At 35.0% G+C, this 26,080-nt stretch overlaps 2 protein-coding genes across 2 annotated transcripts; one reads left to right on the top strand and one right to left on the bottom strand.

Annotated features, from left to right (window-relative positions):
- Positions 1-176: 176 nt before the first annotated feature.
- LOC113494124 (partitioning defective protein 6-like) lies at positions 177-18,042 on the bottom strand. Its single transcript, XM_026872276.1, has 7 exons — positions 17,411-18,042; positions 15,432-15,657; positions 3,916-4,043; positions 3,124-3,221; positions 2,532-2,700; positions 820-953; positions 177-327 (listed from the first exon to the last, which is right to left on the bottom strand). The coding sequence occupies exons 1-7, from the start codon at positions 17,468-17,470 to the stop codon at positions 210-212; spliced, it is 933 nt and encodes a 310-aa protein (XP_026728077.1). The 5' UTR covers positions 17,471-18,042; the 3' UTR covers positions 177-209.
- Positions 18,043-18,171: 129 nt separating this feature from the next.
- LOC113494125 (coiled-coil-helix-coiled-coil-helix domain-containing protein 7) lies at positions 18,172-19,498 on the top strand. The gene is made up of 3 exons (XM_026872277.1): positions 18,172-18,315; positions 18,391-18,489; positions 18,908-19,498. The coding sequence occupies exons 1-3, from the start codon at positions 18,265-18,267 to the stop codon at positions 19,022-19,024; spliced, it is 267 nt and encodes an 88-aa protein (XP_026728078.1). The 5' UTR covers positions 18,172-18,264; the 3' UTR covers positions 19,025-19,498.
- Positions 19,499-26,080: the final 6,582 nt, after the last annotated feature.

Here is a 26,080-nt window from a genome sequence, read left to right as displayed (position 1 = left end):
TCAAGCAATCATAGTAAAAATGAAAAACCCGAAGGCGTGGCTTACCGTTCTCCTTAAGGGCGTGGCTTACAATTACACCAGCCAATGAGACACGAGGGGGCGTTACCACATCACACACACACACACACACTGCACTATATATATCGCACCAACACTTGTAACTATGAGCCGTATTGTTCTCTCGCGAGCCGGTATCGCCGCAGTATGTACTAGAGGTGTAACACTTGCCCGTCGTCCTTCGACGTCGGATAGAGGGGCGGTTCAGAGGTCTCCTCTAGTGTGACAGCTGTTAGGTCTACGATCTCGTCCTGTTCGTCTTGGTCGAATCTGTGGATAAGGCGGGTAAATTAGTTTAATTTGTATAATTTTGGCAGGGTATATAAAATAATTTATTTTTATAGTATCTTTCGTGAGACTGATTCATTGTTAAATGATGCAACGCGGCGTCAGTTCGTGATTAAAGACTCCGGTAGGGTCCGAAACTAGTCGGGTACACCCGATAAATACGCGTGAGTAAACCGTTGCATCATTTAATAATAAATTATTTTAATTTAACATTTAAATTAAAATAATATATTATGAATATGATAACCCATCTAATCTAACCCAAAAAAAGTCTAGTTTTTTTTTATGTGATCATTCTTGCGTACTGTGATTAGGCTGATCAAGCAAGACCAACTTTATAAATTATGGTTTCAAAACATTTTTCAACATGACCTTTAGGTACGAACGGGTAATAGTTAAAAGAATAATACAGTCCTCCCATATTTCTTCTTTATCTTTAGGCACGTCAAGCTGGTGTAATAAGTAAGTATGTACCTGTCCTCGTCGTGTTCGCTGGAGGGCAGGTCGGAGCGCGGCGCGGGGTCTGGCGGCGGCGGGCCGGCGCGCTGGTTGGCGGGACGGACTGTTATTATCAGGTTGGACGAGTTGGCCACCATCATGTCCGTCACCTGGGGACGGAAACATTATTATAAGACTATTAATGTGCTAAAGATATATTAATTACATTCTTATTACAATTACTGAAGAGAAGATACAAGAACTGCTTGAAAAATAATAAACTTATATTAAATCAAATAACATCAGGTCCTGGCTAAGCTACAACTGCACAAGATCGATTGCAGTTTCTTTATCGATTTTCTCCGTGTTTCGGAAGGCATTTGAAATTGTGGGTCCCGGCTGTTATACATACATCTTTGACAGTCGTTAGAGATAGTCAGAAGCTAGAATATCTGACAACCAGTGTTACTAAGGGTATCGTGTTGTCCAGGTAACAGGTTTTAGAAAGTCAGATAGGATTTCGCGTGTAAAGCACTAGTACTGAACGGCATCTGGTTATACTGTGGGATTGATGTTAGGGTAAGGCTAATGTGTATGAAGGATTACAACGCATTGCCATACACTGACACAAAAATGCGGATGACGTAGCACGGCGGTTTAGGTTTAGTCAATAAGATTCTGACACTAGCCATTTCCTCCCCCGAGGGAGTGGGTGTCCATGAGGATTCCCCCGCCTTACCAAAACAAAGGGTAACGCTGATGATGATGAAATGGTCATTATTTTAATAACCGTCAACTTCCTTACATATTATAAAACAAAGTCCCCCGCCGCGTCTGTCTGTCTGTCTGTTCGCGATAAACTAGAAAAGTACTGAACGATGCGGTTTTCAACAATAGATAGAGCAATTCTTGAGGAAGGTTTTAGTGTATAATAAGTTTAGGTTTTGTGTAAACTGACGATATTACAACGATATTAGTTAAACATGTCGGAAAAAATTAAGCCATTCGAGAGCTTTCATCGAGAACGCTGCCAAAACCTTTTGAGTTACAACAAAACAGTGTATGGCGGGTTTGTACCTCTTTAATAGATCTACAAAAAAGTCCGCGGTGGTATATGTCTATCTTCCAAGGATAACCCACAATAACCATTTTTATGTGTTTTCTTAATACAGTAAAATTATGGGTTATTTACGAACCTCTTTTTAACAATACAGTATTAATCCTTATCCAAATAAATAAGTTAGATATATTATGCATGTAATATAGAACAAAATTGCCTTTTACACTACGCCAAAAAAGTTAATAGGTAATGAGTTATCGTAATATTAAAATCTCCGCGCGAGAAATTAAAAATCGATGAAATGTTGCGAAGATATCGTTGGCGTCTATATACTAATTGTACTATATATATACTAATTACTATGTATATACTATGTATATACTAATTGTTTGTTTGATTGTTTGTTTGTTTGTTTGAACGCGCTAATCTCAGGAACTACTGGTTCAAATTGAAAAAATATTTTTGTGTTGAATATACCATTAATCGAGGGAGGTTTTAGGCTATATATCATCACGCTGCGACCAATAGGAGCGAAGAAAAAGTCATAACTTATATCTTCTAACCACGCAGACGAAGTCGCGGGCAACAGCTAGTAATTTTATATAAGCCGCGATTTACCCATGCGTAGACTACTTTACAAAGCTACAATCAAATCCAGACAACCTTAACGTAGGGTTTTGTCACGCACCTGGTCTAAGGTCTTGTTGGACACGTCGATGCCGTTGACCTCGAGCACCTCGTCGTTGACGCCGAGCAGGCCGGTGGACTCGGCCAGCCCGCCCGGCACCAGCCGCGAGATGAAGATGCCCGGGGACCGCTCCACGCCGTTGGGCGTCACGCGGACTGATGTACCGTCCCTGTGGGCGGGGGTGGGAGGATAGTACTAATACGCAAGAGAAACCGTGACTAAATTGAGAGAATAGTCTGCGCTTTTGAACGTTTGAAAAGCTAGGAACTTTATAATGGATGTGCTGGAAGTGTTGATTAGGGCGACTGCGAAAAATCTTAGATTTGGATGATGATTAGAAGATTTTTTTCAACAGAGAAACTTTTATAGATCTGCATTATTATGAGGGTCCAAATAGAGGTACTAATAGTTATAGTTCCGTAGCTAATATGTTTAAAGTCACTAAGATGTTATATTTTCTTTTTTACATATTAAAATTAAAAGGGACGAGAAACTGCAACATGTAAACTGATAATACATGCAAAACCATATCATTCTGTATACTATTCATCCATATCCCACTGTCGTCCAATAGATATATTAAGTATGGTACCTGATAAAGAACCCTAGCGGTCGATCCGACCCGTGCTTCAATAGCTTGACTCTTCTGCAAGTCTCTGGTACTATATCCACATCTATGATTGCTGATACCTGAAATCATACAATATTAATTATTATTAATTAAATCAAGTGTGGTTAAAGGAGTTTTTTTGTTTAAATAGTCTGTGCTAGATCCCACTGCTGGGCAAAGATCTCCCCATTTGTCTTACAGACCTCTAACTGTTGCGATTTCTGGCTGTTAAAAAAACAACCCAAAAAAGGGCTGTCAAAAAAAACTTAGAAATTCTGAACTGAGTTCTCCGTTATCATGAACATGTGTATTTTCAGGAGTTTCTTAGCGTTATCCTACTAATATTATAAAGGTAAGTTTGTAAATAGGAATGTTTGTTCCTCTTTCACGCAAAAACAATGAGCTAAAATAGGTGTTACGAATTTGACGTGTGTCACATAATTCTGAAAGACTATCGAAATTATGTGAGTGTTCTTAGTTTGATTGATAAAAATCTTTTAAGTCATTTTAAAGTTACGGTGGATGTTTTTTTTTTTGCTGCAGGAGTCTATTTTTATTAAAACCGCATTGAGGAATTTAATAATATGTCGCGGGGGATTCACAAACAATCAAAACACATGCACAACGACACCCAGACTCAAAACAAGCATTCATGGATCACACAAATGGTTATACGCGAGGATCGAGACCGCGACACATAATTTGGTGACCTCAACTACTGCTGCTATTGATTCAGTCTAATAACTTGAAGGAGGTTCATTATGTTAGACTCACCATCCTAAAGTCGTGTGGGTTTGATATGGCGAGCCCCTTGTTCTTAGCCGGCGTACCGCTTAATATTGAGGAGATTATATTTCGCGGCCGCATCGTGCCATATCCGTTTAGCTCTTCCAAACTATCTCCTGAAATGATAGAAACATATTTTATTAATATAAATAGATTATTATAGATGTAATTTGCTGAAATGGTTAACGATGACATTGCAGCCTTGTTATTTATTTTCATGAATATGATTTTCCAACAGAAAGTCCTACTAAAAATATTGCGAAAATACTTAACTAAAGACATTTAACAGTTACTGGTATTCCATTTTTATTTTAAGTTATTTATTTAATAATTATTTAGTGTATTGCGGAAACAGAAATGCATCATGTGTAAAAATTGCAACTATCACTTTCACAGTTCATGAAATTCAGCCTGGTGACAGACGGACAGACAGACAGTACACGAATTTACACTTTGGGTACGCAGCCCGAAACAGTCCAAAATGTCCTAAGAGATATCGTTAACTCAAACAACATACAAACACATAATCCCGTGATTATCTCAATAAAAAGTCATCAATACAAGGCAAAGTAAAAAAACTAAGCTAATTAATTACTAACTACTCTATCGAGTACAATTCTCACGGTTTTACAATCAGTATGGTGTGTCACAGTTTCCTAATACAGATCTTGAATGAACACAATGATTTCAATATTACTCATTTCATGACTGTTTCTGGATTAAGCTCATATTTGTTGCGTTAGTCAAGCAAGCTGTGGGATAGCAAAGATTCTTTCAAAAAACAAATTCAACGTATTGCCGATATAATATGTAAAATACCTGTAACGGTCAGCTGGCATATTAAATCGGGTGTATTGTAAGGTTACGTATTCTCTGATCAAAATTGAGAACTGTATCTCAGAGGAGAGTTTGTTTTTTTCCAGCCAGAGTCGCGCAGAGTACCTACGCGCGAGCGATTCCGTGACTCTGGCTAAAGCAGTAGAAGGGGCCCGGGATGTTTTTAGTCGGTGCATATCCTAACGCCGTGCCCTCGAAGTGTGTTAAAGTCTTTAGCGTTTAACCCGGTCTAAAAAAAATATAGGTTGTTTTTTTTTAGCGCATTAAAATAAAAGCTAACGCATACGAGGCAAACAGGCAGGTCTGAAAGCTGCACAAATGTTCATATTTAACTTACGAATGCTATACGACGTATGAATATACATACAAGTGTGTTATAAAGAGATCATTGCCACAAATCCGACGCAATGCATCAGTGCGCACGTATTCTGTGTAAGTCATGAGCGTGGAAGCAATTTTAAGACTACTTTTATTATTGTGGTTATTTCAACTGGCTTTGAAGTCTATTAATGGTTGTACGTATTCCTCTCCCGATCGTCAAAACAATAATTAATATTAAGAATCTCTTTTCAGTCATTTCGCAAGAGGAGACCCGGTCGTTTTTCGGGGACACAGGTCCATTCAACATGAAGAGGCTTTGTTGAAAACTTTAATTTAAAGTGTGATGGGGCATCTACAAGGGGCCATCCCCGGCCACCCTTGTTCTTCATTCTAGATTATTTTTATCATGACAAGACGCTGAACCGTCGTCAAAAATACAATTCCTGACTAAACTAACATGAACTCGTGTGATTTTCTACACAAAAGTCACCTCGGCTTCACAACATTTTCGAAAAAAGGAACAACTATTTTTGCTCAACAATATCTCATCGTACCAACTTTAGCATATCTATAGCGATTCTCTCAATTCAATTCTAACAAAACCGCCCAAAATGTCGTTACCCTCTTATAACTCAAAACCAGTTTGAGAACACAGTCAACCATTCATGTCAATCCCGTGTCACGGCCATGGTGTGTGTGTAAACAATACATCGCGACTGACAGGAACTGACGTCACACCACAGGTTCGGCCGGACGGAAGTGCCGAAGCGGATTTGTTAAACTATTCTTTAGGCTAGATGATTCAGCGTGCGAAAATGTTAATTTGATTCACCTGGTTTATTGGTAGTTAAAATTGCGAGATTTAATTAGTAATCTAAGCTTTGGAGGATCCGTTAATCTCAGTTCAGTTTTGCCTATTCGAAGCTATTGCACTTTGTAATAACGTAAGGATCAAGTTATTTTTTTATACTTTGTTGTCAATTCAAGTTGAGAATTGGACAATGCGAACGAACCCACGACACGTCGCACACAGTGATTTTAACCACTCGGATAACCGAGCATTCGAAATGTTTCATTTTCTCTCAGGAATTCTGAAAGCGATAACTTCCCAAATTCAGAAATAATTGTTCAGTTAGCTATTAGCACTATGTAAAAAAAAACATACAGTATGAATAAATTCTACTTCGAATCATGGCTTCTTTTCTACATTAGGAAATTGTGAGCATTTCCGCATAAACCATATAAGTCAGTTGAGGAAGGATGGGAGGGCCCTATATGTAGACAAGACAGTGTTGCTAAGACAATAATATGTATTGCAATAGGGACTAATTGCCATGAGGTAGTTTAACTCTTCATATCACAGCCCGTGATTCGTCTTCAGCAAAGCTTGTGCTAACACTAAACAAGCTTGTGGAAGCCAATCCACACTGCGAACTATTTATGAAATTATTAAATTTTGCAGCGGTTTCAGGGTCCGAACTAGTCGGGCAATCACTCCTCATAGCCAAATTAATATTTTTATAATAACTATCGTGAGACTGACCCACGCGTAAACCGTTACATCATTTAATAAATTAATATTTATCAAACATGACTAAACACTCGCACATGATACACCTTTAATACTTTTATCGAGCAAATCGTTCGGGAACTAATCCTACAGGCAGGCAGACAGACAGTCAGACACGTCAAATTTACAACACCTTGCTTCGATGGTCAAAAACGAGGGAGGAAACAGAAAAAAGTCTTCTACAAAATCAAAAGTTTTTATTTCAAATAGGCAGTTTCTCAGGCACTTTAAAATCGTTACATTGCTGACTCTAGTTGCACGGTTCCAAAGTGTCATTCTTGTGGAGAAAAAACGGCAAGAAACTCCATAAGTTACTTTTTTCAAAATAAAATATCCTATTAACATTTTACATTATAATTAATGTCTGCAAAAACAGCGTAAATTAGCAAAACAAGTATCAAATAGCAAAATGATGAGATTTTCTATAAAAAAAATAGAAGAGATGCAGAAAAGAGAAAACGTTACAATTAAGTAAGTTTTACTGAGGTTTACACTGTTGATAGATATACAGAAATACCTACACCTTTATCTATCCTCTAAAGCTTCCCACAGTACGTACGCATATCAGGTGCGAAGCCATACAAAGATAAGTGGGTTCACAATTAGCGTTAAATCAGTCAGTGGTCACGGTACGATGGCTCTTTAATACACCGCATGCGTTGCACCCAAAGACTATAAAACCTCTTGACGGCGCATCCAGTGCTTTGACGTTCGAAAACTATTAGTATTTTGTCGCCTATATAAGCTATCTGTATGAGTGACCATTTTAGTTTGTGTCCAAGTGTTAGACCTGTGCGCACGCTAAATTATCGTAAATTGTTAAAATTATTTTGCAATTAAAACGCATTAAAATGCCTTCTTGTGCGGTGAAGTGGTGTGGGAAACATTCCAAGACATCGAGTTACAAAAAGGATGGTATAACTTTTCACCGGTAAGTAAGCAGAACGATTATTTTATTTATTTTTGTAGGTTATACGAGATCTGTATGTGTCAAGATAAAATGGATGGCGGGTGACAGATGCAAAGGTGCAGAAACGCGCGTTTATGTCTTTTGGAAAAGTCTCTTTCTTTCATTAGTCAATTCTAATGCGGGTATCTCTTTCTTCCAATTTGTAGGTTTATCGTAAAAAATAGTGCTGTTACTTTTAGCTGAAGTCAATTCAAACAAATATCGATAATCACAAAATAAAATTTAAGAAAAATTATATGAAGAATTTCATTACTATTTTGCTCAATTAATTAAGTACATGTTTTCATTTTAGGTTTCCGAAGATTCCGGAACTAAAAGAAAAGTGGATGAATAAAATTAATAGGGAAAATTGGTTCCCAACGAAATACAGTGCTGTCTGTTCAAGGCACTTCACACCTGATTGTTTTGAGTATTTAAAACAACGTCGCCGTTTATTTAGTTCAGCAATACCAACAATGTTTCTACCAATTTTGGTACGATTTGTTTTATTGATAAAATGCTAAGAAAAGTCAAAACATAAATATAAAACATTATTTTATTACAGGCTTCACCTTATAGTTTGACTGAGTCTAATACTAACGTACCTGGGCCTTCGCATCACAATACCGGCCAAGTAAGTTGATTTTTTTTATGATAGGTCAGTGGATTAAATTTAATGTAACTGCGGTTGTTGTACCCGATATTTTCAATTTTAGAGTTTATCATCAAAAACAGAAGTGCATTCTGAAGTTAATACAATAATTGAAGACCAGACTCTTGTGCCGTGCGGTCTACTAGATGATAGTCACATTCTTAGGCCTTCCCATGTTTATGACAGTCCCGTAAGCTTAATTTTATAATATTTCACATATTACTTTATAACTAAGTAGTTCTGTTAAGTCCACTATTAATATTTCTTATTATATTTTCAGAGTTCAACAATGAATACCAAAGTAATAGTAGACCCAGAAATTGGTGAGCTCAGTCCACGAAAACGCAAAATGAAACGACAAATAGACCATCTAATATATTCTCTAAATAACAAGAAAAAACATGTAAAGAGGCTTCAAGACAAAAATAGAGTGTTGGTAAAAAAAAATGCGAATCTAAAAGAAATTTTAAATACATTGTCTCAAAAATCTTATATAACCGAAGAAAATGAAAATATTTTATCCTGCATAGGTGTACAAAATCGAGAACTAGTTAAACGTCAAATACTTAAATCTAAAACAGGACATATGCCAAAACTAAAATACTCTCCAGAATTACGAGCGTTCGCTTTGACACTGCATTTCTATTCGCCAAAGGCATATAATTTTGTAAGAAAAACATTTAGTACATGTTTACCAGCCACGAGCACGCTCAGAAAGTGGTATCAGTCGGTTGATGGTAAACCAGGGTTTACGAAAGAGGCGATTGATGCCATTAAAATCAAAGCGACAGAATCAAAACAAAAACTTTACGCTACTATTATATTTGATGAAATGGCTATAAGAAGCGGAGTCGAATATCACCCCCAAGGCCGGAGGTATTATGGCCACGTTAGTTTCGGTACCAGCTTGGAAACAGATTGCCAAGATGAAGCCAAGGAAGCACTAGTATTTTTGTTGGTACCGATCAACGCTTCCTGGAAAATTCCAATTGGATATTTTTTAATAAATGGCGTTAACTCTGAGCAGAAAGTGGCTCTTTTAACGGAAGCCATTCATTTAGTAGAAGAAGCTGGTGTTGGAATTAAAGCTGTCACATTTGACGGTTGTCCAGCGAATTTGACGATGGCCAAAAAGTTAGGCTGTTCTTTTGAAGGTAGTAATTTCAATACTACCTTTAAAAACCCCAGCAATGATGATAAAATTGCAGTATTTCTAGATCCGGCGCACATGATAAAGCTAATAAGAAATGCGTTCGAGTGCTATAAAAATTTTCAAGACAAACATGGTGAGACCATTTCCTGGCAACACCTTGTAAATTTACATAATTTGCAAGAAGCAGAAAATTTTCATCTTGCTAATCGCATCAGAGCAGCTCACATATTTTTTAAAAGTAAAATAATGAAAGTGAGCTTGGCTACCCAAATTTTTAGCAAGAGTGTGTCAGATTCACTCATGTTTTGCAAGGAACAACTCAATTTACGGGAATTTGAGCAGGTTACACCGACAGCACGTTTTTTGGACTTGATAAATGACCTATTTGATATCCTAGACTCGCATACCCACGGTTACGGCCTGAAAAGGGCGGTAAATGTTGAAAATGCAACCAATGTGCTAGTAAAACTTAGGGCTTCAAAAGATACTTTATTAAACTTGTCTACTCAGATAAAAATAAAAAATACTGATCAAACTGTTCTACTCATAAAATCACCAAGATATACTGGATTTCTAGGATTTTGTGTATGTATCGAAAGTGCGATATACCTTATCCAGGACCTCGTTGTAAATCCAAACTACGCATTAAAATACTTACCACTCCACAAAATCAGCCAGGATCATTTGGAGCATTTTTTTGGAAGTGTAAGATGTCATGGGGGTTCAAACAATAATCCCAGCGCTCGACAGTTCGAGAGTATTTATAAAAAGCTTCTCACCTATGCACAAATAAGAAATAGCGGCAGTGGAAATTGCTCTGCTTTACATCAAATGTCTATTTTGCAATGTACATCACCAGTGGATCGTATCAATGTCACAACACGATACAGAGACCTTACAGACACACATGAAAAGTCAATTGAAAGCGAAAATGTAGATTTTCCTGAACTTGAAGATCTTACACACGTTTCAGAATTTGGTGAAAGGGTTCTTGAATACATGGCCGGCTACACCGTCCATGCATTGATAAAGAAATTAAAATGTCAAACGTGTATTGGAGCTTTGATTGGCTTAGAAAATGTTAACTCCTTACAGTACCAAAAAGATCTAAATAAGAACAAGTTACTTTATGGTTCCACCACCGTTATAGAAATTTGTCGCCGTTGTGAAATGTACATAAAGAGGGCGATCAAAGAAAACGGATCCAAAGTACTGCCCTCAAAATGTAATACAGATTACTTCATCCGATTAGTTATGAAATCGTTCATCGGGAAAAAATTATTCCCGGAAATATTATTTCATCAATTTGAAGTAGAAAGCTCTAATCACTTGATTGATTTAACAAAATGCATAATCCAAAAGTACGTAGACGCTCGATTGTCATTTTTAACTAAGCACAATCAGGACCCTAAAGCTTTTATACGCAAAACTTACACTAAACTTATTCATTTTAAAAATCAGTAATAACTTATTTCGGTTTGTTCATTAATATTTAAATTCTAGTTTTTCGTTACCACCACCTTTACTATAATATCATTTTGAGAGCGTCAGAATTGTGAGTGTTTTTTTAAGAACTCTTAATTAAATCTCTTTGGCTTTGAAAGTTTTGAAGGTTTGTGTTTGTTTGTGTCTTTAAAATTAAAAAAAATACGGTTGGATAAAGTTGATTAAACATTTTATTTTTGTTTGGTGTATCATTTTTTATCCTAATGGTACTACTTTACATACCTACTGTGCACATTACCTACCACCACCTACAACCACATCAAGTTGCATATCTATTTCACAACCTCAATAATAAGGGCCGTTCTAGTACATTTTGCACATGGCAATTATAGATTATATGAAGTTTTTAACAAAATCACATTTATACATTATTTTATTTTACCATCATTACCTTTCATTTAAATAGGGTATTTCTACGACTATTTGTATGACACATTAATAGTCGAATTAAAAGAATCATAAAGTCGATTTATCGATATCGATTAATTTGGAAAAAAATTATTGAACGGCACTTTGCAGAAATATTTGTACTGACATTGTTGCATTAGCCAATCACAAGCGCGCATTTTTCTTCACTCCCCGACCCGCTGTTGTGAGTCGCGTTCTTAGAAGAAATAAGCCTATCGGCTCTCAAGTGGTTAGATTCTCTTTGGTTGCACCGTAACTTTAAGTATTTTCTTATAATTCTAGCTGTATATTATACCGGTATGTGCATAAGGAGTGTTTATTGAAGAGGTTATATTGCTATTTGTTTTGGCTGTTCTATGTATTTTGACGAAGGTGGAATGGAGAAAAGCGTACTGCTGTATCCGAAATATGTTTTAGGTTAAATGGATTCATTTTGGCCACTGTTGTCTTTAAAAAGTATGTGATATTATCATCTAAGGCGTAGATTAATACATACAATAGTCAGGATGGAAAGCTTTGCTTGAAAATACATGATACCGCAAAGCGGGTGTAGTGCGACGGAACATGTTTTTTGTTACTTTCAATCAACTTTAATTATATCTTCTTCAATGTATATATACCGCAAAATAGAAACAAAATAATATCTCATACTTTCCAAAAATCTACCATAGTGGGCATAAGAAAAACAATTGTCAATATTCCGATATAACAACGTGATCCCCTAGTACTAAACGATATTTAAAAAACATTTCATACAAGCCATGTGCTATTTACAAAAAAAAACCGGATGATCCAAATTCTACTCAAGATTAATCACGAGAATGCTACTAACTTGTTGACGAGATAAACAATCTCGTTAAAGTCAACGTTGTGACGTTTTATCTTATTATACTCATGGTCAGCACATTTCCTCCAGATCTTGAACTAGCTAAGCTATTCTTTAACCGTCGTAAATTGTAGGTATGTTCAAAAATAGACTTTAGTGCATTGGAATAAAGATGCTGACAATGTCAGGGTTACGAGTCATGTGCAGTTTAAAGCTGATTATAGATGTGACGTTCGATATGTGCTGTGACGACTGTTTCTACCTACCACTTTTTCTTAAAGTGAGTTTGTTGCAGTTGTGAGAGAGACGCCGCTCTACATTTTGAAGTGCGCTGTCTCGCGTCCTCGCCTGTCAGGCTTACGTTAATAGGAGGTAGTAGAAATTAGGTTCTATTGATAAATAAAAGGGGTACTGTCGGTTGATAATTTGGGCTATGATCACAGAAATTGAGAATTAACATTGGTAGCAAACTGGGATGTAGGAAATCTCCAAGCTAACAAGCTGATCCGGCAAACTTCGTTGAATCTGCCTAAATAGGCGGCTTTAAAAAGCACCCATTCTTAAATGCTGTGCATGCCTTCGGATCGACACTTGGTTTCCGTCAGCCCCGCTTCTTCCCACTAGGTATCAAAGTCTTGAATACGGCTTTATTAATCGTACATGATAATTAAGATACAAGTTCATTCATTGGATCCTTTTAAATTGCCTTTGTCAATTTGCTCATTGCTCATCGTCAATTCGTTATAGTTAAATGTTTTGTAATTACATTTTGTATTGTTGATTGTTTTGTTAAAACAGATTCGTCTTTTGAGCCACTGATCCAAATGAGCATAGAGCATTCTTGATTATTTTTTTTTGTACTTTGAGTAAATGCTTGTAAATGCTTGCTGACCCAAATAAATGTTTGGGATAAGGTATGCTGTAATGGGAATACACTTCCAGAACTGCTAGTCATTTTTGGGTTCATACCCAAATGATAAAAACCTTTTTGTTACGGTCATACATTTTTTGGTGTGTGACAAATAAGAACGGGGTTTAGGGGTATACCTAGATATATTTTTTATTACACCTAGCCTATTTGAGCGAAATCGCTCGCGACACGTCTCTGTCTCGCGAATTTCTAAAAAGAGATGGTACATTGTAACGGGACACAAAATCTATTGCATACATTTCTAAGACATTGCATGTTTAGCTGTAGTTTAAGATATAATTCAGCGATAGATTGCGCAAGTCTTAGTAACGGGCCACTTTCGTTTATTCGATATATTTGGTGCATGGGCAGTATGGGTAAGGCAAATATAGGTTACAATTTGTACAACGGTCTGTGGATATCGGGAGCCTTATAAGCCACTTGATTCGACAATCGTGTAAGCTTATTTATTTCTCATACCTTTGTCGTAAGTAAGAGATTTATTTTCTACTAGCTGTCCCGGAGATCTATATACCGCCTAACAGTCGATGATCACAATGCAGACGAATATACATTTATTTTTGCAACATTTCCATATTAGGGAAGGTGTATACGGTAGTAAACTGTTTAAACCTTCCCTGGACTTCCACGCACATTTCAAGACTAAAATAAGCCAAATCGGTTCAGCCGTTCTCGCGTTTAAGCGAGTCTAACAAACAGCAATTGAATATATAACAGAAGAAGATTTTTAATGGTTATAAGTCTCTGAAATTACACTCAAGATGAAGTACGAACTTCAAAGGATTTTTTATTAATTGAACAATTGACAGAGACATCGATAGACTGTTTGAGAAATATACATCCAGTATAAAACAACTTTTTAAGTCAAGAGCTATAATGGCAAGGAATTTTGAGCATACATTAAAGGCATTATGGACAGTGCAAGGCTTGGCAAAATTGGTTCAGTTCAAAGGGATTATCGTCATTGTAGAGAAGTCCTGTATTCATTGGCATTATCAAAAATGGTACAATGAGCTTGGATCAAATCGACGAATAATGTATTACAACAGATTAATTCGATGAACAACGTTTTACACGACTAATATTTCTAATCAGTCGAAACGTTTAATCCACAGACAAACCGTTTAAAGGGTTTTGTGAGGTATATAATTTCCTATGTTTTTGTGTATACGTGAATAATAAAAACTTTTGATTGATTGATTGAATTCGGAACTGGCGGAGTACATAGCAAGGTGGAGCATACAAGCAAATACAATAAGCGGAAACAGTCATACAGTGTAGTCTTATTTAGCCGCTGTGAGATAAATCATGCTAATAATTAGACTGCACGGATAAGCCCAGTGTTCGGATCACAAAGTCACAAAGCCAAACCCAATGACGTGAAGTGTAGCGGTTTCCCCGCGTAAGACAACCTTTTGTGTGATACAGAAATTGATGAAAGATGTCTCTGCTTATGTGACTTGAATGTTTGTGAACGCGATGCAAGGATTAAAATCCTTATTGCGGGAGTGGCTTTCTTTTTTTCAAATTCGCACATTGCAGGCACAAGTGACATAACACCGTAGGATACTTCTCTAACCATTTAAATGAGTGACGTTATCGAGCCCTAAAAGTTTTCATATCTATATCATCAAATCTCTTCAATTATGAACTTTACGACCTTGGAATAAAGGTTGCATTGTTTAGTTGTGTCACATTATATGTTAATAAGTGTTTATCATCACAATGGGTGTTGGTACCTGTCTTTAATGGAGGTCATGGCATGAAATGTTTGAGTACTTATTAAAATTTTGATTAAGGAGTGTTTATTTTAAAAGTGTAGACTTGTTTCACCATCCGGATCCACCCTTGTCAATAGAAGTTTACGTGTCCATGAAGTGAAGAAGTATAAAAGTAATATGATAGTTTTTTGCTTTTTTATAGCTATCGAGGAAGGCTACTACAAGACGGGTAATGTCGTGTCATTATCTTAAGTGCCTAACTCAAGACCTTGTGGAACACCACTATTGTTTTAGAATAATCATATGCATAGCTCTTGCTCCTTACTTACTTACGCTTTCATAGAACTGTATTTTCTATTTTAATATGAACACATGATAGACAGAAGCCAAAAAATTTGAAAAAAAAACTGATTTTCTATGATACAGCTTGTCGAAAGCTTCAAGTAGATAATAATTTCTTTACCATAAAACCAAAGTCTTAAATAATAAATTATAATTAGCACTTGAGTGGCGTGTGGACAGCTTTGGAATATGTCTATATTTGACCTACTTACAAAATAAAATGATTATTGTAAGAAGTAATGATTTAAATGGAAATATGATAAAGTATATGATCTATATTGCACTCACCTTTTCTCTGTATAATAACCCTGAGCAGTGGCCTTGCGGTGAGCAGAGCTCTTGCCAAGTTATCATCATTATTGATGGGCAGCAAGTCTCCGTCCCTCGGATCCGTATATGATATGAGGAAGGCCACATCGTGAAGCCTGTGCAGCTTCTCTATAAGGGCCTTAAAATCTTCATATTTTAATTTCTCCGTACGATTTAATGAGAATCTTCGGAACTCTGCATCAAACTGTAGGAAAAAAAAATGTTACGGTTTTATTGAAATAACAAATTGAGATTCTATATATAGTTTAAAAATGGCTAATGTTAAGTTTATTATCAGCGATGTTTGACCAATGATCAATCTGGAAGGTAGAAATCACAATAAATGGGACAAAATTATATTAAGAATGTTTCCACTTATGAAGACATAATCAATGACACTAGAGACACAAAATATGCATGTAAAACCCAAAGCCCTGCTTTTTTTAAAAATTAAAAAAGTCACATCACATATAATCTAGTGAGTATGTTTCATCATCAGTAATTTTAAGAGTATACTTTATTCTATAGTTCTCATATTTCATTCTTATCACCTACCAACACAATATGGGAGCATAAGGAAAAACCATGCAATAATTCAAAGAAACTGTGCTACATTTATATTGTATGACACTTCAAGTAACGTTATACAAGATCACTCACTGCCTACTCGCAACTTACAATGCCTTTCCCAACTATTCTGGGGTCTGCTTCCAGTCTAACGAGACACAGCTTAGAACAAGTGTTTCACATTGATCTACCACCCATTTGATATCCTCAACCCAGTTAAAAGGGCAAAGTTTTACATACGAATAAAAACAATTGCAAGGTAGATGATAATTTGGTATGTATTGCAACCAATGAGGTGAATAACAACATATTTAATCCATTTCATTATAATAGTACAAACAAATAGTGGATTTTCATTCACAATATTTGAAAAGTCAATCTGGAAGTCCAAGTATTGATGTTCTCGCTTTAACTACATTACATTATGTGAATTTTGGCTATACATTGAAAAAACACTTATCAGCCACGTTTTTAAGTTATAAATTTTCCTATCTATAATACCACCTACTCTTTTTTACATACATAAAAAAGTATATATTTTTGTGAAGCATTTGTCTTCTCTCATTGCCTAAGCTTTCCCTTACTATGTGTGTGGTCAGTAACCTGCACAACCAGACATTTAAACAGTGACCATATTAACATGAAGGCTTTGACACAGCCTTTCATGAAAATTGCACTGAGAAATGCAGTATGATTGTTATTGTTGAGATTTTATGAATATGTTAAGTTAACTATTTCTGGACTAGTTAAATGTTTTGCAAAGAGGTTAGGATCCATCCAACCAGATATCAGACCTCTCTGACCCTTTAAAATATTGCTATCACCATCATATTGGGGCATGCAGTGATACCCACATTAAAGAAGTTTAACTATCTAAAATTTTGACAAGAACTTGTTTGGTAAATTCCTTTTTTTGCAATTTTATAATTATCTGGATTATTTAAAGATATTCAACCATGACTATCTGCATTTGAATAAGGAATAAGAGAACTTATTTAATAAGATAAGGCTAAATCGACATCTAATTTATAAATTTTAGTAACTTTACTAAATGCTCAATTTAGAACTGTTTTAATCGTGAATATCTACAGAAACGCGACTCAATTTAAGTTTTGAGGTATATGTTACATTAATTTCAAGTTGAATGTAGGGAATTTCTATTATTTCATAGTCTTTGTAACTTTTTAAAAGTTTATTCTCAGCCGAACTATTTTTTTCACATTGTTACTCAACATGGCAATGAATACCCGGGTTTTCGGGAAATCTAGAGTTTTTAATAAGTAAATTTGGTTAAAATATAATCTTAAGTCTTCATACATCTCAGAATGGGTGCGAAAGTTTGCGTGACTTTTTAAGTACAGTGTAGAAATTAGAAATTCCTTCCCACTTACTTTAGTTTTGACTTCCACAGTTTGACTGTCAACACGAGCCGCAATTTTGTTCTTCGACATCTCGATAGCATTTAATATAAAGCACTAACACTATAAAACTATTCTCAAAACATTTAGGCACTTAATTTCAAACACAACATTGTAAATTATCAAAAGTTTTATTAAATTATTGATATGACGGTGTCCATTCCACTCGCGTCGTAATTTCAGACGGCTTGTTCTCGTTTACAACATTTTTCATGCATTAGTAATACCTGACGGGTATTTCACCAATGATAGACAAGCTCACTTATCGTTTTAATCTGACAACGATGCAGGATTGGTCGTAAACTGCGGAAACATAAAACAAATAACGACAGTTGTTTTATAATTCGTTAAACGCAGCAATGTACAAAATATTAACTTAGTTAAATAGTTGTAAAACTCTTTTAGTAATTATTTTAACTATCTCCCAATTGCAAATAAACTAGACTCATAGTAAACAAACTGAACAGGGCATATGGCATGCATAGTATGCATGAAAATGCTTTTTGCATGCATGCTAAATTGCCTTATAATGATCAGCTACGTTTAAAACAACGTCCTTATTAAGATTTGAGTTTACGTTTATTTCTTAAAAGAAGTAACATCATGTAACTGATCTTTTAATTACTTTTGAAATAAAAAGATAACTAACAAATTCTTTATAATCGCGTCGAATGAAACGTGTGAGTCATCGCAGATGTCATGTGTCTTTACAGTATTATTTGTCAGATGTCAGATTCACAACAATCACAAATCGCATGTTCCATTCAGCATTCGGCAAATAAAAAATAGTAACTCATCATTCAACAAATATTAATTGAAAAATAAAGATGACGAAACTAGTCAATAAAGATGCCGAACGTCTTAACCCATGTCTTAAGGTTTTACATGTTTTTTGAATGATATTGTACTATGCCAAAACAAATTTACATTATATAACAAATAAATCATTTTAGGAGCAAGAACAGTCATACCAGTGTTTAAATAAGAATGGATATGATCAGTCGAAATGTGAAGAGTACTTTGACAACTATAATACATGCAAAAAGTTTTGGGTAAGTCTTCCAACTTTTTAGTTCACTGAAGAACTCTTTCTTTGCTGAATCCATAAATATTTTGGTTTTAAATGAAAGCCCTAATTACTATCATATTCTTCATTCAATTTATTTACTCTTAAGTTTATGTTTTATCCCTGACATAAGTATCAAATTGTATAAGTAAAAATGCTACTTGGGGCAAAAAAAGACATAAATTATATTCTTTGGTTTTATTATTAGTCAGAAAAAGTAAATGAATAGGAATACATTGTTTATTGGTTTATCATGCATTCATGTAGAACAAGAACAAAAACATCAAAGCACCTCATCATCAGAAAAAAATAATTATCCACAGACAACTAAAATTTCTTGACCAACTGATCACCCATAGATACTTATTGTGGATTTTATGGTCTAACTTTTGTATTTTTTCTAGGGTAAAGTATACCGGGATAGAAAAGCTCAAGGATTGTACCCATATTTGCCAGATGTTGAAGAGAGAGCTAAAATAAAGGCACAATATTTTGGAGCTGTTAAGAGTTCTATTTCCTAACAATAAATATAGTAAATATAGACTTATTTTTTAACTAAACAGATGTGGCCAATGGAAAACAGAAAACTTGTATAATATATTTTAATACCTTGCATTTTTAAGTTAGTTTAACACAAGATATGTAGTTTGTTTTTTAAAGAATGGATGTAGAAAATGTGTATTTAAACAGATTTATAGAAAAATTATACTTATGTTTACACCATATTCAAGGCAAACTTGAACTAGGACGAGATATTTTTCCAATTTTGGGACAGTTACAAGCATATATCAAGAGAATTTTAAGGTACAAGATGGTTATTAACATAGACATTTTAACTGCAGAAATGATTTTCGCATCATTCTATATCTATTGCATTTTAACAAATGTGTTGCCAGGTAGTAGGAAATCTGTTTTGTTATACATCTTATTGATTGCTGTGTTGACTTACTCACAGGAGTTTCCTAGTGACTAAATATATTTTTCATGAGACAGTTGTTTTGTTGTATTATTTATTTTTTTACATAGTAGATTGTTTTTTTTACTAGTATCACTTACGGCTGGTCCGCGTATGGCGTTAGTAGTGCAGATTTTTCTGCAAACAAACTTATCTGAAGTTTGATTATAATTGTTTTGTACTAAGCAATTTAAGGCCGACATAATAACAAATATAATATATCTCCGCAAATCACCTGTAAATACCGGCTCCAAAAAAGCGATGAACTAAAATATCCATAATGAACTATTTATTTTGTGTCTCTACGTGAATAGTTTTGCCTTTTTGAGGGATAGTTTCAGGCAGGTTGATATTATTTCCCATGACTTTGGCCTAGGCAAATTTAGAGGCGCGGTGTGTTTTCACTTTTCAGTCGGCGAGTCTGGCGTATTAACGCACCGTGCCTTCGGCGTGGGTTGAAGTTATTCGGTTATCACCCCGACAAAAAAGGTATATTATTCACATAAACTCTAGACATTAACTACAAAATAAAACCACAACAATCGTCTAAATATTTATTGTGACACATACAACAGTGGAGAAGCGATGACGGTGTGTCATTGTGTAAAAAGCCATTAGCTAGCTACAAATATATGTACTATCCATTACCAGTACAAGGCAATAAGGGAAGAACATGTTCCACAATACAATATGTCTGTTACACTTAATGCTAAAGATCGGATAATTGTGTTGCAATATAAACTTATAGGCCTTCAAAACATCCCCTAAAGCTCAGGTTCCCAAACTTTAAAAAAGAACAACGCCCACATTTTACGAGCTAATTAAAAGTTTTATAATGTGAACCAAAAAAGGTAGCTAGGATAGTAGTAGTTTGTTGGAAATCTACGATGTTTGTTCAGAATTAAACAGGTTTTTAGCAAAAAACGAATCAACCCAATTTCGGGTTATACTATGTTTAGATGAACATTCTTGTCAGGTTTCGACAAATATACTAATCCAATCGTGAAAATTGGAGTCAATTCAATTATCTCTCTGGGTTAACTCACATACATCTAGACACAACAAACTCAAATACAAGCAAAAATAAGTATAAGTATACGAATAAGACTGTATACCGCAACACAATTATCCGAAATGAGGTCGCTAAGCAACCAGGCAGTCTGGTAATCAAACCTTCACCCTAACTGGTTACCTAGTGCTTATAACTGAGTACATTTGTGCAAAACATACATTTACATACCTTGAACACATTCAAATACCGACCTTATTTCGTTTAGTTAGGTATTATATTCGATGAAATACATATTATTCGTAGTACAGATTTCGAAATAAGCTTATATGGGATCTTAGCAACGCTGGAACCGTCTATTACTTCGAAACTATGCTACGCATCACAAAGCTTGTATTAAAGAATTTACTGAGGTTCAACTAACGCCGCATAAAGTGATATTATTGTTGTGGAAGAGAGATGAAGCTCTACGTTGAGTATAGCGTTCTCTTTTTCAATATTATTGATTTAAGAGGTGGTAGTATGCCCCTAGCTCATTTTTACAAGCTGACATCAGCGTAAAAACGTTTGGCCCTTATTATTGCAAATCTGAAGGACATGTGGGTCTGTGCTTTTCTGTGGGACCTAGTTCACATTGTCAACTGTCTACTGATTTGTATAACCAGATGCGTTTTATACCGAACGACGACTTTATCATGTATAAGGACATTAATACATCTCTTTATAGTAGCAGTAATACGGAGACTATGTGATAACCGGCTGTAAGGAGTAAATACCTAATCTATTATGCCAAAATGTACTCAGTCACACAATTGAACTTACAACTACTTAATAAATTATTATACATTACTTATACAGCGATTAAAGTGTTTAATTTCAGGCATTTTATTATGAAGGTGGACCAGACAAAAATGATTCATTATAACATATTATTCAAACGGAATTTTCAATTTTATATCTTTTAGTATAAGGTCGAATTTGGAAAATTGCCTTTTGGAAATTTGAACCTTATTTTAACCCAATTTATACCTAATGTCTTTTATACTTAGTCTTATCCCAATTTGTTGAAGTCGGCTTCCAGTCTTTTTTGATTAAGCTGAATTTCAGCCCTTACAAGTGACATACTTTAATATACTTGATTTACCAAAAAGCATTAACCGGGTTCGCACCTGTCGAATTTGTAAACGTAACCTGTCTTTCTTGCCATTTACTCTCAATACAAAACGCGGTAGTATTGACTGCGCGGATAGCCAGGCTCAAGGCAAGCATTCGTGGATCACTTAAACGCGTCCACCTTTGTGTTACCACTCGGTACAGGTTTCTACGCAAAACCCCGCGTAGGACAAGCGTTTATGTGATCCACGAATGCTTTCCTTGAGTCTGGTTGTCTTTGTACAAGCCTCCGCGAAACAAGGATTAAATTCCTTATTGCGAAGCCGAAGAAAATTTTTAATGAAGTACGCCAAAGCTTAAATCTAATCGGCATTTTTAACGCTTTTAAAAAAGTCACTCTTCTAAGACGCCAGTGTTATTCTTCATACGGTCATACCTAACCTCCTATAACTTAATTGTCTTCACTAAACCTATGCTATGTTAATAATGAATCGTTTATGTCAAATCGCACACGGTACGCATCTAAGCCAGTTGCAAAACATACATTTGCAACTAGAATCTAAATTATGACAAAATACTCTGCACTAACGAGAGGCACTTTGATTTGTAATGGATTTTAATCTCATATCTCAGGGGTCACCCATAAATTACGTCATATACTACTATTGTTTTGTCATTACTTTGACTAAATCTCAACAATAACGTAATTAATGGTTGACCCCTTAAAGCGGCAGTTTTACTCATAACGTGTCTGATTGGCTCCTTAAACAGTTAATGTACTTTAAATTCTTACTAATTTTACTAGCAGGCTAATTTGAACTTTATTCACTATCAAATACAGTCCATAATCAACTTAGCTAACACTAGATTTTATACCAGTTCCTGCGCCTAGTCTTAACAAGCTGGTGTGGGAGCGAGACAGCACTCTACACTGCGGATAGCGACGTCACGCTTTCACAACAACAAAAACCTCCTTTCCCTGAATTGAGATCGAGTTCGTACTCTGGCAGGCAACACTAGCGCCAATTCATACAGTGGCATAAGTTGGAACTAATCTAGTTAGATAGACAGTTAACGGGTCTCACATAGAAGCGTACAGATAGTTCATTTTCAGGACTAAATCGAGAACCGAATTAAAATAAAATAAAGAGCAAAGCAAATAAGTATATTGCATTAGGTATTAATAACCTGCAATTTAATGTTAGATTTAAATCTATACTAATCTATACTAATAAATAAAGCTGAAGAGTTTGTTTGTTTGAACGCGCTAATCTCAGGAACTACTGGTCCAAATTGAAAAAATATTTTTGTGTTGAATACACCATTCATCGAGGAAGGCTTTAGGCTATAAACCATCACGCTGCGACTAATAGGAGCGAAGATACAATGGAAAATGTGAAAAAAAACAGGGCATGTATAAATCATAATTTATATCTTCTACCCAAGGCGACGAAGTCGCGGGCAACAGCTAGTATGTATATAAAGCTGAAGAGTGTTTGTTTGAACGCGCTAATCTCAGGAACTACTGGTTCAAATTGAAAAATTCTTTTTGTGTTGAATAGAACATTCATCGAGGAAGGTTTTAGGCTACAAACCATCACGCTGCTACTAACAGGAGCGAAGATACAATGTAAAATGTGAAAATACAGGAAAAAATATTCAGACTTCCGTTGCTTGCGCTGCGAAAACGGTTCAAGATCTTCTAACAACGTGGACGAAGTCGCGGGCAACAGCTAGTTAAGAATAATTTTAGAGAGAAAGCCTGCTAGTGTTAGATCTCTTCATACAAAATATTATCAGAAACGTCCATGAGTAAAACATACCAGTATTAAAACTATTATTATCATTGCATAAGCTTATACAGGTTGTTGAAAAAATATCCTTATTATGAATCTCTGCATTAAAGTCTAATCTTAATTCGTTAATCAGAAATGCTGTTTTAACGGCATTTTGTTCATTCAAATCCTTTAGTTAACTGCTTTTGAAAGAGTTTGAAAACAATTTGAATTAAAATTGAGAACATCATCATCAAAATACAACAGTGTTGTACAAAATATTGTGGTTTAGAGCAACAAACGTTTATGTTGTAGTTCTTATTTCAACCACATAAGGTTCATATTCGTTATTGTTTATTCAATGTTGTTGGATCGATTGAACTGTACTTATATTTGATAATATGTACTTTTTCATACATGATCAGTAATTGTTAATACAAATAAAACATGATTGGGTTATATAATAAGTGTAGAATTATAGAAACTAAAATAAGGTTTATAAAAAAAAACTTTTTGCAAAAATCTTTACAAATTATTGTGTTATTTTAGTTTTAACTTTCCTTAATTATGGTGGGTTAAGACCATGGATAAAACAAAATACTTGGATATAAGAACGTCAACTTATTTTCATATTAAAAATAAACTAAACGATACTATAGGTATGATGACTTGGTATAAAAAGAAAAAATCTCACTAGTCCCTAGTTAGATAATTGAAAAGTATGAGACACGTATTTTTTCAGAAAAACTAGAATTGACAAAGATTAACTGCTTTAAAGTTTAGGAGAGGGGGCTTGTGACGTAACGATATGGTAAAATTTATACTCAATAGTGACGTCACGCGTAAGTTTCATTCACTGTAATTTGGACAAATTAAAAAATAAGTATCTATTATTATACAAAAAACTTCAAGAAGGACACAGCAAAAAAAAAATGTCATCATCCCTATTCAAGTCATCTTTGTACGAGGCTCTATGAGTGTGTAACCCTTGTATATATACAGTGCCGTTGTGTACTAACACAGCTTTCATTTGTGTGTCACTCTCACACACATTAAAGCTTCAATAACAAACAATCGCTGTCAATCGCACGCACACATAGCAACGCGAGCACAGATAACTTGAAATTCATGTATAATATATATTTTAGATCATAATCACGAAAATGAAGTATAAAACACTTTCTGATAAGTATCTTTCATAATTTGGTTAGTCCGTTCCTCAATACTGTCCTATTCATACCCAGAGAAAAACTGTGCTAGCAGTTTTGTTGAGGCTCTGTTATAACTTATATGATCCTTATAAATATATATACTAAACTATACAAAATATACAATAACGCAAAATAAATATTAAATACATATTAAAAAGAAGACACTTAAAATGTCGCCGAGTGATTGAAAACTGGATTTGTTACACTTGAATCTTAACCAATATATATAGGCAATAAAAAAACGTGTACTTTCTTAATGATAGCAAGAATAGGGAGTGCTAATATAAGGCAGTGCTTAATACATAATTTTGCAATTAAAATTAATCTCGATTTTTTCTTAAAATTAAAGTTTAAAATACATAGGTGTTAACATAGTTACTTCAATAAGAACTTATGTTAGGCCATTTATTTTTCGTTCTTAAGTCAATCGCGAATCAGTGGTTTAATTAAAACTTATTTTATCTCGAAGACAAGTTTTACTGAGAAATATGATATGAATATCTAGGAAAACAAATACATGTACAATATTGTCAGAATGAATAATTAAATGTTACATTCAACAACCAACTGATTGGTCAATAATTAAAGATCAAAACTTTTTTGTTATAAACTATTTTAATGTTATGCTTAATTTTTATGCTGTACCAATTTTTTTTTATATAAATGCGGACATCATCGCATACATTGTTCTGAGCCCAAAGTAAGTTGCTAATGCACTTGTGTTATGGAATTCAGATACAACGAAGGTACCACAAACACCCAGACCCGAGACAATGTAGAAATAAGAATTTTTACATTGACCCGACCGGGGATCGAACCCGGGACCTCAGAGCTAGCGACACCTTGAAACCGGTGCGTACGTCACTTGACCACGGAGGTCTTTCTTTCTTTATTTTGACGTCGTAAATGTGAAAGCAACAATGGCATGTTGCATCCAACAGATTATTGGTATTTTGTGAAACTGATTCTATAACAGTTTTCTTCTGTTTCAACCACTGACGTACGTTTGACAAAGAACCTTATGTATACATATTAAAATAATAATAACTATGATACCTAAATGATTTGGTCTTGTCATATACATAAAGGTCAAATTGAGGAATGAGCTTTACAAAACAAGTATACAACCTTCTTTATACAAATTAAAATCACACAACCATTTTTTTTCACTCATAGCAGATAAAAAACACTGGTCCGATAATTATGTATATTGAGGTTAAGTAACTCAGACGACACAGAGATGGGTGTGCCACTGGTAAACTATTTTACTTCTAATTTATTTGTTGAAAAAAGTCAAGGTTAGATTTATGTTGGTATTATTATTACATATTTAACACTGTTAACCGCGTTACATCGGCAAAACCACTATGCCTACCGTTTCCCGGGTTCCATCCCTGATCGGGACAAGAATATGTATGACCCATAAATGCTTATTCAGAGTCTGCTATAGTCCGCAATAGAAGGATCAAATTCCTTGGCGCATAAGTGCCTTTTATCCTTACTAAGAATATAAA

Source organism: Trichoplusia ni, chromosome 5 (genome assembly GCF_003590095.1).
Source record: "Trichoplusia ni isolate ovarian cell line Hi5 chromosome 5, tn1, whole genome shotgun sequence".
Lineage (NCBI taxonomy): Eukaryota > Metazoa > Arthropoda > Insecta > Lepidoptera > Noctuidae > Trichoplusia > Trichoplusia ni.
The sequence above is the reverse complement of the archived record's forward strand: the minus strand, read 5'-3'. Positions and strand labels throughout refer to the sequence as shown.

Bases quoted from the DNA above. Each gene is read 5' to 3' on its own strand.
- LOC113494124 (XM_026872276.1), bottom strand. From the start codon at position 17,470: ATGTCGAAGAACAAAATTGCGGCTCGTGTTGACAGTCAAACTGTGGAA. The intron at 15,658-17,410 runs GTAAGTGGGAAG...TTTTTCCTACAG, and splicing joins CTGTGGAAGTCAAAACTAAA to TTTGATGCAGAGTTCCGAAG. The intron at 3,222-3,915 runs GTGAGTCTAACA...GTATGATTTCAG, and splicing joins ACCCACACGACTTTAGGATG to GTATCAGCAATCATAGATGT.
- LOC113494125 (XM_026872277.1), top strand. From the start codon at position 18,265: ATGACGAAACTAGTCAATAAAGATGCCGAACGTCTTAACCCATGTCTT. The intron at 18,316-18,390 runs GTTTTACATGTT...AAATCATTTTAG, and splicing joins GTCTTAACCCATGTCTTAAG to GAGCAAGAACAGTCATACCA. The intron at 18,490-18,907 runs GTAAGTCTTCCA...TATTTTTTCTAG, and splicing joins ATACATGCAAAAAGTTTTGG to GGTAAAGTATACCGGGATAG.